General features: G+C 36.2%; 1 protein-coding gene across 2 annotated transcripts in view; it reads right to left on the bottom strand.

The window, feature by feature from the left end:
- Positions 1–12,057, bottom strand: part of LOC145693542 (dnaJ homolog subfamily C member 27-like) — a 30,604-nt gene extending 18,547 nt beyond the window's left edge. The window contains exons 1-2 of one of the 2 annotated variants that reach the window (XM_081769623.1): positions 11,844–12,057; positions 5,881–6,033 (exon numbers count right to left, since the gene is read on the bottom strand). In XM_081769623.1, the coding sequence (XP_081625749.1) occupies positions 5,881–6,033; positions 11,844–11,918 (228 nt within the window). In that variant the 5' untranslated portion in view covers positions 11,919–12,057. Of the gene's footprint in view, positions 1–5,880; positions 6,034–11,694; positions 11,819–11,843 lie in introns of those variants that run through there. The other variant, XM_081769624.1, reaches the window with a different exon arrangement.
- Positions 12,058–14,790: the final 2,733 nt, after the last annotated feature.

Below are 14,790 nucleotides of genomic sequence, written 5' to 3'. Positions count from 1 at the left end.
ACATTCCGTGTTTTCTCTCACTCAGTGACAATTGTTTCTGCGCAGCCCTTTGCGTTCAGGCAGAAACCATTCCTACTGAATACTGGTCGCCAGCTCTAAATTTCTAACGGCGACCGAAAAGTTTGCGCCCTGCTCTAAGACTTCTCATGACTTTGAGGGTTACAATGATACTGAATTGTTTATCTTCAAATAGTTCGCAAGAAATTATGAATGATGACAATACGATAATTAGATTACAGATTAATAAATTCATACTCATGTATTTTTATTCCTATATTTATATTTAAAATGATTTTGACAAATTGAGTTTCCTACTTCGTTGGAATAGCAAGTATTATAAATTAAACTCACAAAAGAAGGCAAAATTAAATAAATGGTTGCATAAATACTATTTTTATTCCTTCCTTTTAATGTTTTGATTTGAAAGTTACCTTCTTAGCGTCTAAAAAATACATCTCTTCTACAGCTAAACGTGAAAAGCAAATGCACAAAAGATTAGCAAAGAACTATTGATTATAGCGCACATATGTTTTACACTCTGGCTACAGAACTGAGACATTTTAATATCAACGTATAAATGTCCTGTCTTTTCAAATGGTTAGCTGACTGTTGAGCTGCTGATATTTAAGCAAGTAGGGCAAAGAAGGGTATGAAGGCATGGAAAGAGAGTAGTACTGACACATAAAAAAATGTACATACAGAAACCTGAATAATAAAACTACGAAGAAAAATCGACAATGCTAACGAAGGAAGTAATATTATTTAAGTAAGCGTAAAGAGATAGAGGAATCAGCAAGAATAAGGAAATATGAATAAATGTACTAAGAAGTTAAATCAATGAAAATATGTAAGAGAGAACAAAGGACAAATATAACAATAAAAAGAAAAGTAATGCACAAAAGAAAAGATAAAGTTAGTAAGGGAAAATAGATAGATCGAAAAAAAATATTTAGAGGCACGGTATGAAAAAGAACAGACCGCACAGACAAGATGCTGAAGATGAAAAACAAACGAGTGAAGAAAACTAAAAGTTTGCTAGACTAAGGAAATGAATTAGGGAAAAGCACTTCGGAACATAAAGAATAAGAACACAGGAGGAGGAGACAAAATTATTTCACATATGCTATATAATAAAAGAAAAAGCAAAATGACCAGATCAGTATTTGCAGTCTACGATGATTTCAGTGAGAAAGAAAGGGGGAAAAAAAGCACGAAACTATATTAGGAATACAGAACAATTAATCTAATATCATATGCGACGAAAAATGTCCTTCGAATATTAAACAGAAATTCGAACAAATGAGGAAATTAAAGAGGAGCAATTTGGTTTTAGAAGAGAAAAGGACACAAGGTCACTTTTTTTTAGTTTTATTTTAGAACTTTTCTTACCGTAGAATTTTTATAGATTTCTTTTCTTTTTGTACGTTTTCCTACCTAAATACAGAAAAACGTGGACGTAAAAAGGAGGATAACGGGAAAAAGTAGTAAGGGAGAAAAACAAATGATTCTGTTTTCGACAAAAATAAATAAAATAAAACAACAAGATAGCATCATTTATAGTGGTTATATAAGGAATCAAGCTTTATAAGAATAGGTGCTGACGAAGGTTATAGCGATAACCGGCATTATATACTGATATAAAGAAGACTACAAGGGATACTGAGTGTGAGGTGATTTTGAACATTAGTTTATGTGTATTAGCATCCATTAATAAAGAATTACGGTATTATTTGAGAACGAAATGTCTTGTTAGGGATGATAAAAGGTAAGAAAGGGAGGGAAAGAAGAAGACAATTAATGGACAATATTAGAGAGCAACTCGTACATCAAATCTCAGAGATTAATTCTCTAACCTGTTAGAAATGGTAGAATACTTATAACGGTGAAAAACATGTGTTATGTACTACACCTTGTTCTGAGTCAAATACTACGAGAGGAAGATATTAAATTAGTTCCAAACATAATACAGTAACACTCATAATCAAAATTCAGCTTTTATAAACGAAACTCTGTAAGTAAAGAACAGTGCTAAATGCGTTAAGTAAAATTACTAAATTCTGTGGGGAAAATTTGACGTACACTACAATTGTCTTTTCGGATGATTCAGTTTCTTTCAAATCTTCTAGAATTCAAGGAAGTTAATGTAATTAAACGAAGTGTTTATCTACTTATAGAAGTTATATATATATATATATATATATATATATATATATATATATATTATATATATATATATATATATATATATATATATATATATATATATATATATATATATATATATATATATATATATATATATATATATATATATCGGGTGTTGCAAAATAAGTGTTACAACTCTTGGGAGGTGACTCCTGCCACTGAGACAAGAAAAAAAGTTCTCTTCAACTTTCTGCTATCGGACATAGTTTCAGATCTACAAGGTGCCGAAAGCGTGGGAAAATGACTTTCGGACACCAACAGTTCGGAAACTATCCAACATAAAGAGGGCGGGTAAAAAATTCACTGAAGAAGTCATACCTGCTCTATTGAATTTTGCATGTTTCACAATCCTACCGTGCACGCGCAAGGGATTCCCCAAAGGAAAGTAGGGAGTCCCGGCTAATCTACCAAATGAAACTTGGTCTAAATGGATATGAATTGATAGAGTTTCTACCAGGTAACAATAATTCGTTTGTCTTAATTCGATATCTGGAACAAATACAAAATGGCGGACACCTTTATGCCCGTTGTGTGTGGTTGCATAATCGCCAGGTACCGATGCTGGCCAACAGTGACGTTCTGAGTAATAATTGTAGCGAATTTGTACTCAAATGCTCTAGAAAGACATCTGGAGTGTCGGTAGAGCATAACAGATGAAGCAGGGTGATTCACATGTGTGGAAACACTTAACGAAAAATAACCAAAAATGCACTCATACTCAGTAAACGTGAGTTCAAAGCGTCGGAAATGTAAGGATTAGCGTCAAGAACATGAAAGCCATTGCCAATTCACCAATAATATTCCCTCAAACCGATGCAATATGATGTGCACGGTTGCATACCAACCAGGATGCAACAACTGAGTCCAAGTTCAAATTGTGCAATGGACTCAGTAAGAAACTGGGTAAACTAAATGAATGTCACTAGTGGGATCGCATGATCGATATTGAAATAGGCCAATGTGTGTGTTGATATCAACATGTAGCTAATGGAAATGTCAACATGTCGCACTACTGCTGGGACACCATCTCACCTGCGAAAACTAGGAAAATAACGTTGTACTTTCTGCTATTACATCTGGTGCAACTTTTGGTAGAATGTAACTAGAACACGATTGTATCAATGTCCCTCTTTGTTTGGGACATTGTCCCACAGTCGACACATATGAAAAGAAATCTCTTAATGCATGGTTCAAATTCTGATAGGGCGTGAAAATAACAAACTTGTATCATGTCCCACGTCTTGTGAGATATATGACGTACTCGAAATATAGGAAAATACCTCCAGAAAATCGTATCTTACACACAGTGCACATGCCAAGACAAAGACGAAAATGAACCGATTTGGCACATTTAACACTACAGCTGGAACACCATACATATCGAAATTAAAACGACATGAGAAATAGGAAGAAACGTCTTAAAGCTCTGATTGTTTACAACTGTGCAGTAGGAGTAACAAAATGAAACACACAAGTATGTCGGGAGGCTGTACAAGATGGCTTGCCAAACAAAGTGCGTACTCCTCAAAGAAATGAATACAGAGAAAGGCTCCTTCGAACCTCAAGGCTAGAGCGCTCGCTTTTGCTCGCGTGGTCGCAGTTTCCAATCCTACTGGGAGCCCACGGCCTCAGATTCAAAACCCGAGTAGTTATTTTCCTATTTTTCGCACGTGGGACGATGTCCCGGCAGTAGTGGGACATGTTGACATTTGATCATTAGCTACATGTTGATATCAACACACACATTGGCCTATTTCAATATCGATCATGCGATCCCACTAGTGACATTCATTTAGTTTACCCAGTTTCTTACTGAGTCAGTGCACAATTTGAACTTGGACTCAGTTGTTGCATCCTGGTTGGTATGCAACCGTGCACATCATATTGCATCGGTTTGAGGGAATATTATTGGTGAATTGGCAATGGCTTTCATGTTCTTGACGCTAATCCTTACATTTCCGACGCTTTGAACTCACGTTTACTGAGTATGAGTGCATTTTTGGTTATTTTTCGTTAAGTGTTTCCACACATGTGAATCACCCTGCTTCATCTGTTATGCTCTACCGACACTCCAGATGTCTTTCTAGAGCATTTGAGTACAAATTCGCTACAATTATTACTCAGAACGTCACTGTTGGCCAGCATCGGTACCTGGCGATTATGCAACCACACACAACGGGCATAAAGGTGTCCGCCATTTTGTATTTGTTCCAGATATCGAATTAAGACAAACGAATTATTGTTACCTGGTAGAAACTCTATCAATTCATATCCATTTAGACCAAGTTTCATTTGGCAGATTATCCGGAACTCCCTACGTTCCTTTGGGGAATCCCTTGCGCGTGCACGGTAGGATTGTGAAACATGCAAAATTCAATAGAGCAGGTATGACTTCTTCAGTGAATTTTTTACCCGCCCTCTTTATGTTGGATAGTTTCCGAACTGTTGGCGTCCGAAAGTCATTTTCCCACGCTTTCGGCACCTTGTAGATCTGAAACTATGTCCGATAGCAGAAAGTTGAAGAGAACTTTTTTTCTTGTCTCAGTGGCAGGAGTCACCTCCCAAGAGTTGTAACACTTATTTTGCAACACCCGATATATATATATATATATATATATATATATATATATATATATATATATATATATATATATATATATATATATATATAGATAGATAGATAGATAGATAGATAGATATAGATATAGATATAGATAGATATATTTTAAGTAAGTTTCTATGAGTAGGTATTCGGTTGGTTACAAGCCAAAGCAATCCTGCTACAATTTAAAAAATTGCGCCCCAAATTGGATTCAAGTCAACACGGAGACACAAGGTACGTCACTTTTCTTAAGAATGTGTGCCCTATAGTTTTTATAAATACATATTCGGATTGGTTGCATGCCAGAGCAATATTGTTAAAATCGAAAATGTGCGTCGTAAGTTGGATTAAAGTAAGCACGGGAGGATAATACAAGTCACTTTTCTCAGGCGGAATGTTGTTGACAAAAATTCCAGCAAGGATCGAAACAATATAAATTCAATTTTTCAACAGGACAGAGGTTAGTACTTTCTATTCGTGTATGTAATATGTATCCTATAACGTCAATTAGAAATAATGTTGGGTTCATTAAATGTAGTTAACACCTTAGCCGTACTAGAATAGCACTTCTCGTAAAATCAGTGAAGTAAGGCAGTGGCGAATGTAGTTAGATGAAAAACACATGACCGTTCCTTTCGTACTCACCAGACAGTGTTATTGCGGCGTCCACCTAGCGACGTGACGACAGTTGGAGATTTACATCAAAGAAAAGTAGCGAACTGCAGTCTAGAAAGACAGCATTACAGCAAGAGGATCCAATGTACTTACTACACATTTTCCAAAAGCCATGAGTGCCAAAAACCTACCGGTAGGCTCTAACCTCTCTCTCTCTCTCTCTCTCTCTCTATATATATATATATATATATATATATATATATATATATATAAAATCCTGTGCCAGCAGTTTAATTTAGTTTAATTACATGTGACAAAAACTAGTATTTGACTCAGCAGAAGCCTGCAAAGTACATCACGGTACAATTCAGTCTACTTTTCTGAAAAGACAATAAATATTTAACTAGGTATTCATTATTATGCCATCTACTAAAATCCTTATCTAGATTAGTACTTACCTCGTAAAACAAAGGATCCCCTGACACATCGAAGATATTCACACAGACTTCAACATTATTCACTTCCGTACGAGTGACTCCATAGTCAATGCCAATTGTTGCTAGGTACTTCGATACAAATCTCTTCTCGTAATATCTTTTGATGAGACAGCTCTGAAATGCAAAATAACAGAATGATTGAACTAAAAATGAAAATAAAAACTACCTTTAACGGCAAAGCATAAGAAATATACCACAGAAAGGTATTTGTAATGGTCATCTTGAATTTTTTTTTTCTAAATTTATTTTACATTGATTGGGCATATTCTTGTGGTTGAAAAGAACAGAAATCATAATATGAAATTAAGAAAAACTATAGGAGATTAACGGATAAATGACGCATGTACAAATAATAACTTATACCAAGGAATGCGCCTAAATATTTATTAAATTTCAAAATTTTCAATGGTAACCCCATCTATGTTAGCGGCTTTTTTTTATAACGCATTGAGTTAATATAGTAGGCAAATTACAGCTCCGTTAAATGAAAGAAAAGGAAACATTTCTCACGACTAATTTGATTGAATTACACATTATTATTATTATTATTATTATTATTATTATTATTATTATTATTATTATTATTATTATTATTATTATTATTATTAAGGAATTTCTAGATTTACATTCCTAGTAGGGATGGCCAGATCCGGTTCTGGAACCGGTTTCGGTGGACATCCCTACGCTAAACCCGAACTGCTGGCAGGCTGTGAACAGTGTGCTAGATGAAATGGTGGAAGCGACAAGCAGCGGTCGCTTTCTCATTTGACTAAACAAACTGTGTAACTGGAAAAACAGGCAAACTGGCAAACTCATTTGGCTAAACAACCACTTGTGAACCAATCTTTTTTTTTTTTCTTTTCTGGGAGGCATAAGCGGGTTTGGACGGGAGGGCACAAGCGCGTGGGCCCCTTTGTAGTGTATTGAAGGTGAACTTTGTGCCTCCTTTACGGGTCTTTGAGGGTTTTCGGATCCAGGTATGGAACCAGTTCCTAAGATCCGGTTCTGGTACCGGGTTTTCAGATCCAGGTCTGGAACCGGTTCTGAAAACCGGATCTCCAAGAGTTGGTTCCTCGCAGAACCGAAACTTTGTGGCCATCTCTAATTCCTAGAATGGCCTATGGTCTGCAGACAGATGATTATTGAAAGAATTGGTGAGTTGTACGTAGCTATATGGTTAGCCTATTCGCTTTCGGGCGCTATACATGCCAACCGAGAGTTCATTTGGTCCGGATCCCATGTTACGCTGTAGGTCTACGTCTCATATAGCCTCGATGTTGAAAAGTACACTAAACTCCGACTCAACCAATCAAAGAATTGGTGGAATGAGAATGTGACGAAACGGGATAAACTCGAGAATACCCACGGATACGATGTTGTCCACCATACTCTCACATGTCCTAGGAACGAACCAGGAATCCCTCGCACCAGAGGTGAGTGCCTACTGAAGCACCGTGTCTCCAGATTGTTATAGTGTCTTCAAAACTAAAACATATTGACGTTTGGAAAAGCATGTGGTACGCTGTTGCCACTTCGTGTGCATCCCGGCGAGTCATCAGCTGGAATTGTAATGTGAGTCTTAACGAAAAGGAAAATCTCTGTAATATTGGCTCTGTCCGAGGAGCTGTGTCTGTCTGCTTGTTTTTTTTTTCTTTTCTTCTTCTTCTTTTTTTTAATCACTTCCACGCACAAAGAAACGAAAGACTAAAACAGCTTCTTTCCTTCTGAAAACATGTGTTTATTAGCGACAACATTCTAATGTTAAGGTCTGTTGCCAAGGAAACCCTCCACTAACTATTGCTAAAATGACGTTTATGATTCGACCCTCGCTGAGTGACCACCATAACTATGTGACATAGATTCCCTTCTTCAAGACAAATCTGCACGTGTTTTTGAGCTGTCAATTTGTTTCTAGTTTTGAAAGCACTTTAATAGTCTATTTGTTATATTAATAAAGTTTCATATTCATTTTTAAATAACTAGTTTAGTAGAAAGAAAAAGTAACATTAAATTAGAATAAGAGGAACGGTTTGAGGTGGTCTGAGTGGTTGAGTATCCACTTCAGAAGTAATAAAATTATTGCTGTTCAGGGAGCAGATTGGGTGGCTAGAGGTTAACGCATCGGCACGATAATCAGAAGACCAGGTTCGATCTTCGGTCCAGTCGTAGAGATTTTTACTCCTTGTATAACGTTAAATTACTTTTAAACGCACTGCATTTACATTAAATTAGTTTCAAACGTATTGCATTCTAAAATTTCATAACATAATGAAGTTACTGATGAGTGCATATTTGAACCATGGGAATTGAACCATTATTTTGGGTGCACACCCTCTTTTATTTTGAACACCCTACTATGTAAAGGTTCTTGGCGTTTTTACTGATTACGTCATGTGATACTACCGATATGGTATCAAATAAATCAGCCTCAGTGCGACTTCTTTGTATATCCTTCCTCTTATTATAGCTATATTAAAAGCACAAAACCATAGGACAAACCATTTTGCCCTTTCCTGCGAAAAATCCCGTGGATTTTTTTAAAATGAAATCAGGAAAATTGAATGTATACTAGTGCTTACTAAACTGGTGGCTGCTTGTGAAGGTTTGCCTTCTAACTGGGATAATCCAATGCAAAATGTGTCATTCATCTTCAATCAGTTCCTTAAAGTTTGTAATCGTCTCATCACCATTTCATTTTGTCTGCAGTCGGTGACGATTTCAAGCTGTATACTTTCATAAGAGCTACCTACGATATTCTCACTAGCGTACATTAGGTTTTCCTGACTAGAACTCTTTTAAAAAAGTTACAGCTGTTAAGAAACCTTTGAACCAACGAATTCATATCAATGTGCATTTCATTATGTCTTACAAATATAAATTTATGGAAACGTTGACTTCGCCATTGTATTTCTCGTAAAATTCTAGCACAATTTGATATGTTACATGACCCCTCTCCCAATTAAAAAACTCGAGCGAGATATAAGATGGCCGAGTTCAAGATGGCTGCCATGATGAGCACACCCTCATATAGAGTCTACTTCCTCCCGTGTAGGTTAATGTGGTTTTGTTTTTAATCCCTTTACCCGTTTTAGAAATAAAATGAAATTTTCAAATTAAAAACACATTGTTATAGCTTATTCTGATCAATCAGGTTTTTCGATACTGCGGCCATCTTTGTGGACAGAAGCATTTTAAATTTTGCTTACGCTCGTTTCTTGATATCCTACATTTCTTTTCCAAGTTTGTCAATAAACTAAATTTCGACATCGATAGGTTTACTTGTAAGATAAAAAAACTATGAAATACTGGTACAGAACATTCTTGAAAAATTGCGAGACACAAGAGTGAAATACGTATTTTAAAACTCATCCACTGTCTGTATTTCCATTTGAGTTATTTCTCTGAAAAATTAGCTGCTATAAGCAGTGAACAGGCTGAGAATTTTCACCAGAATATTTTGCAAACGGGAAAACGTTATAAAGGAAAATGGGTATAACCACTAGGCCAGTAGGGAGAGCGCAATATATATATATATAAGGCCGGCCCTGTGTGCTCGAATCAATTTTCAAAAATCAGTGGTAGAGCGTTCACCACTGGTGCTTGGGGTTCCTAGTTCGATCCCAGCTCCTGCCGTGTGGACTTTGTGGTGTACAAACACCGTGCTCGTGGACTTTCTCGGGGTTCTCCCGTTTCCTCCCACTTTCTTCATTCCACCATTTCATTCATTTCTCATTATTACCGCCTCGTTTAGCCTAACCGGCATAATCGTGGGACATAAAACTTAAATATTACATTTCATTTCATTTTGAAGCACAGAAAACATAACAAGACTCTTGCTATTTTCTCCGTGCTTGAAGGAAAGAATTTTTCTACTTTCAGTGACTGCTCCAATTCCTTATTTATTTATTTATTTTTACATAATTAAAAGTATTACACACAAGTTTTTGCGATTGTTTGCGAAGAGTTTCGTTTTTTTATTTCCATTTTCCTCACAATATCTTGCAAATGACTTGGAAACCGGTCGGATAAGGTTTGGAGCACAGACAAAGGATATGTGGTTTGGAAGCTGTGAACACTATCGTAATCTTCACTGACACTAGAATTATAACTACAATCTCAACCAACAAAATGCTATGGTTCGTATCACTATTATCAGCTATATCTACGGTGCAGTTTTACTATACGGATCCAAAGATTGTACAAGGCCCAAAAAATTTAGGGAAGTCTTTAATTTGCCCATTTTATGTCGAGAACAGAACCAAACGAACCCCTTCGGGGCTTCTAACCCGTTTCTACTCCTACTGCTACGCCTACTTTAACTACTACTTATACTATGAGTCCGTGTAGTAAAACTGCACGATACCTAGATCTACGCTATTTAAAATAGCGCCATTTTCAGAATATTTTCCCCATTGAAACCTCGGCTCTGTTCCCACCGTTTCAACATGCTGAAGATCACAGAAAAGTTTGATCCGATGAAAGCAGTGGTCAAATAAAAATTAAAAACGTTAAAATTAAGCCTGATCTCGCACTACGCTTTACTAAAACTCAACAACTACTGGCCCAAATTTACTTAAGAAATTTTCTTCACGTGTAAGTAGAGATAGTTCCTGCCGGTTACGTGTAGGAGTGATACAGTTAACCAAGAATTGCCTCAGGAGCGTTTTTCGATACATATTCGAGATATTAATAATAATAATAATAATGTGACAAAAAGAGGAAAAATAGCCACTGACTCTCACATCTCTTTCTATTATATAACCTGCTTGAAAATTTGAAACTCATCAGGCACGGTCGTATAACGCATTAACGTAGGGTTGCCATAATTTTTTGATCCAAAACATAGACAAACCTTAAAATGACGACCCATCAAAGATACGGTGCCCAAACACAGAATAAATATTGGTTAAAGGTTATCAGACGGGGTCCAGATGTACGTAAAAAACACAAAATTTACGGGAGAAATGAATCTAATCTAACCTAACCTAACCTAACCTAAACTAAACTAACCTGATATTAATAAAAATAAGCGAAATTCTGTCATTTTTTCGAAAATTATGCCGGACCCCTACGCTAATATAATCTAATATAAAGTAACATAACCTAATCGAAACTAACCTAACCTAATGAGAACGGAAACTCCCAAAATTGTAACATGTTTTAGAAAAAATTGCTGGACCCCTTCTGCTAAACATAGTCCAAACACTATTAGAAACTAACATGTTTTATTTCTTTTTTTTTTCATTAACACAAATATAAAAAATCATGCCATTAAATTACGTAAATTAAATTTAACCAAAAGAACCCTGAACTGGAAAAATGACACTTTTTAAAAACATAACCTATTTTATTAATAGTAACTAAAATACGGTATGTTATATGATGAAAACAATTCTTTTTGCCTGAGATTTTAGCGATTCCCGACTAAGAAATTTTCGGGCAGCTCCAAAAACTGTCAAACACGAACATTTTCCTATTTCATACTTTGTACGATACGGATACGGACCAAAAAATACAAACAGTCCGTACACAATACGGACATATGATAACCCTACATTTACGGATTGGTTTTGCCAGCAGAGGGTTGTCTATTGGCATTATTTGAGTGCTATTTTGTACTGAAATTCTGAAACTGTACATGAGGAAAACAAAGAATCCCTGGCTTTGAGTGCGCGGCAAATTTCCACTTGGCATTAATGATACGAGATAATGTGGTAGCCACATGGCTACAAAAAAAGGCACTTTAAGACAATGAGATTATGGGTATACAGTAACCTGAGTCAATACAAACAGGAAGGTATACATATCCATAGATAATTTTTACACATGCTACTATGATTACTCTACAAATTAATACAACTTTATAGTTTGAACTCATTCTTCCTTTGAACTAGGAAACGCCCTAACATTACGGAATTCTGCACCTTTCCAACTCCTTGAGCACCTAGGCTCAAAATTTTAATTCTTGTTGGCTTTATAGGTTCATAATTTGCATCCATAACTCTACTGCGACGATCTTTTATATTTGTAAATAAATAATTGACTGAGTAGTTTAGAGTCTCACTAATTCCTTAGCAGAAAACATTCGTAATCGCTAATTTGTTTTATGCCTTGCACTAAAAATACATGGATACAGAAAAGAAAAAAATGAATATCGTATTTACGCCAAATTATATTCGTTCCTCAGCTGTTCTACAGTGGTGCCAGGCGCGAAGAACTTGTAGAATAGGATTGACAGCATTACTAAATGAATACGGCTTCCCTGCAGCAGCCGGTGTGAAGAGGAAGTTAAATCAGTAAAATCTATAGTTGTGTGGGAGATCCAATGGAAGTCTGAATTACACTCTTAAGAAGGACAGAAAATGTAAATACAAATTATGCATTTAGAGATATAAGGGAGAGAAGTGGTGGATCAAAAAAAAAAAAAAAAAAAAAAAGGACGCCCTCCTGAAGCGAAGATATAATCCTTTTGCGTTATTTCAGCGAGGCGAGGAGATTTCTTTTTGGTCAATGTAATAGACCAATTATAAGCTCTCAATATATTGTTAGTACAAACTGGCAATTTCCAAGTGTTACCGTGGGTAATATTTAGTGCAGGCGCGTCATTTAGGGGCAGGAGGGACAATCGCTCCCCAAGATTTTGAGGAATATGTATACTTTAATAGATTGTCTACTAATATAGTAGTACAAAACGTGAAGGTCTTATGTCGGTGGTGCTCTCGCCCCCCTCAAGCGAAATCTGAAATGACGCCCTAATTTAGCGTCCCCTCAGAACGTTCCATTCTTATGTGCAAGAATGAAGAGATGGCACCCACCTTCTTGACCCAGTGGTGGATTTAGAATGGGTCGTGCACCCACCCTCAAGTGAAAATATAACACTTTTCTGTTACTCCAACGACACGAGATGACTCAAGTATTTTTGAGTTAATTACTAATAATTTGCTCTCAGTCTATCATTAGTACAAAGTAGCTAATATCCCCATGTGTAACAATGAGTAATAAATTATTTGCACTCCCTCCGAATTTTCCATCCACTTGAATATGAATGAAGAAATATTAACTCTGGGCATCAGGGATGGATCCAGAAGGGTTTGCGTGCTCCCTTCTAGGGAAATATAGCTAACTCCTGTGCTGTTTCAATAGAATAAGATGTGTAAATATTTTTGTGTCAACATATTAAACCAACAATCTTCTCTCAATCCATTGTTAGAAGGCCTACAAACTAGTTCATATCCATAAGTGTTACAGCGGTAATATTTTGCGCCTACTCCGAACCTTCCATTCTTCTGAGCATGAGTGAAGATATATAATCCTTCCGTAGCCTAGTGGCAGATCTAGGAGTTGCACTCTCCTCAATGGAAAATGTAACCCTTTCAGTATTATGTCTGCAGACGACGAAAACACATTTTGTCCATATTAGACCAATACGCTGCTCTCAATATATTGTTAGTACTAACTAACTGTAACTAACTCTGTGGCCCATGGCACCCGTTGAGAAGTTATACACTAAAACAAAATTTGCTGAAAAAGGTACCCCGCGCAAGAGTCACATGTAACCGTAATTAATCATAGTTGTGAGAGAAGCAGTTGACCATTTCGGAGGACAAAGCTCTCCGGAAGAAACACAGGCACCATATATGTAAATATCAATTGACAAATTTTTCTGTTTTTTGGTTGCATATTAGTTAAAATAGAAGAAGTATTTTTACTACGTAATAACACAGGGCTGCAAATTGAAAAAAAGTTCATGTTGTTTTTTGATTAATAGGTGAACTTAATTCTTTGTTCCTAGCTGATTACGAATAATGAATTCGTTTTTCCCTGTCACGTAAGGTTTTCTTACAAATCAATGTCCAAATTTGGGCCTTCTTCCGTATTCAATACTGCTATATTATACCTTATTTCTTATCTCCTATCAGACTAAAGAGCTTATTATGGTAAATAACTGAACATGTTTTGTTTAATGTGAATGCAGACTGACAAAGAAAAGAATATAAGATTCTCTACACATACAGATTACTACATATATACATATAATATGGAAATATATACATAAATATATACGTTGTAAAATGGAAATCAACACAGTCATATAACATACTTATTTTTCACATCGTTTAATTTTCTTGTGATTTTCTTCTGAAGTTTCTGTGTGCAGTGTGCGACAGTAGTCAGCCATCATGGTAACACTCCAAAGTGCCTGATACCTTTTCTCCATATCTCTCATGTCTTTGTGGAACCGTTCTCCTTGTTACTCACCTAATTCTCCGAGATTTGGTGGAAAGTAATCAAGATGAGAACTCAACTTGAGATTTATGTTGCAACCCAGTTCTTGAAATTTAACTAACATATTCTCAACAACTTCTCTGTATTCAGCACTTTTTTGGTTCCCCAAGAAGTTCACCACCACGCTTTTGAATGCTATCCAAGCATCCCTTTCAGCATTAGTCATTGTTGCCTCGAAGTTTTTATCCTTCATTAACTTCCTCATGTCTGGGCCAACGAAGACACCTTCTTTCACTTTGAAAGTGAAGGAAATTTGTTGCATATGAACTTGAAATATTCGCCTTCCTTGTCGAGTGCCTTAACAAATTGTTTCATCAATCCTAATTTTATGTGAAGGGGAGGTAGTATAACTTTCTCAGGACTGACTAAATTTTGTTGAATGATGTTTTTTGATCTCGCGTTCAGTGTTTTCCGTAATGGACACTGTTTCCTTCCCCAGAAGTCATTTCGTGCCCTACTATCCCACTCGCAGATGTAACATGGTATTTTCGTATACCCACCTTGTTGCCCATACAATGCTCAAAATCTTCAGATCTCTACACACCACACAACCATGTACGTCGTATTTAATTTTATTAAGAATAA

Source organism: Thermobia domestica, chromosome 8, assembly GCF_964235325.1.
Source record: "Thermobia domestica chromosome 8, izTheDome1.hap1.1, whole genome shotgun sequence".
Lineage (NCBI taxonomy): Eukaryota > Metazoa > Arthropoda > Insecta > Zygentoma > Lepismatidae > Thermobia > Thermobia domestica.
The sequence above is the reverse complement of the archived record's forward strand: the minus strand, read 5'-3'. Positions and strand labels throughout refer to the sequence as shown.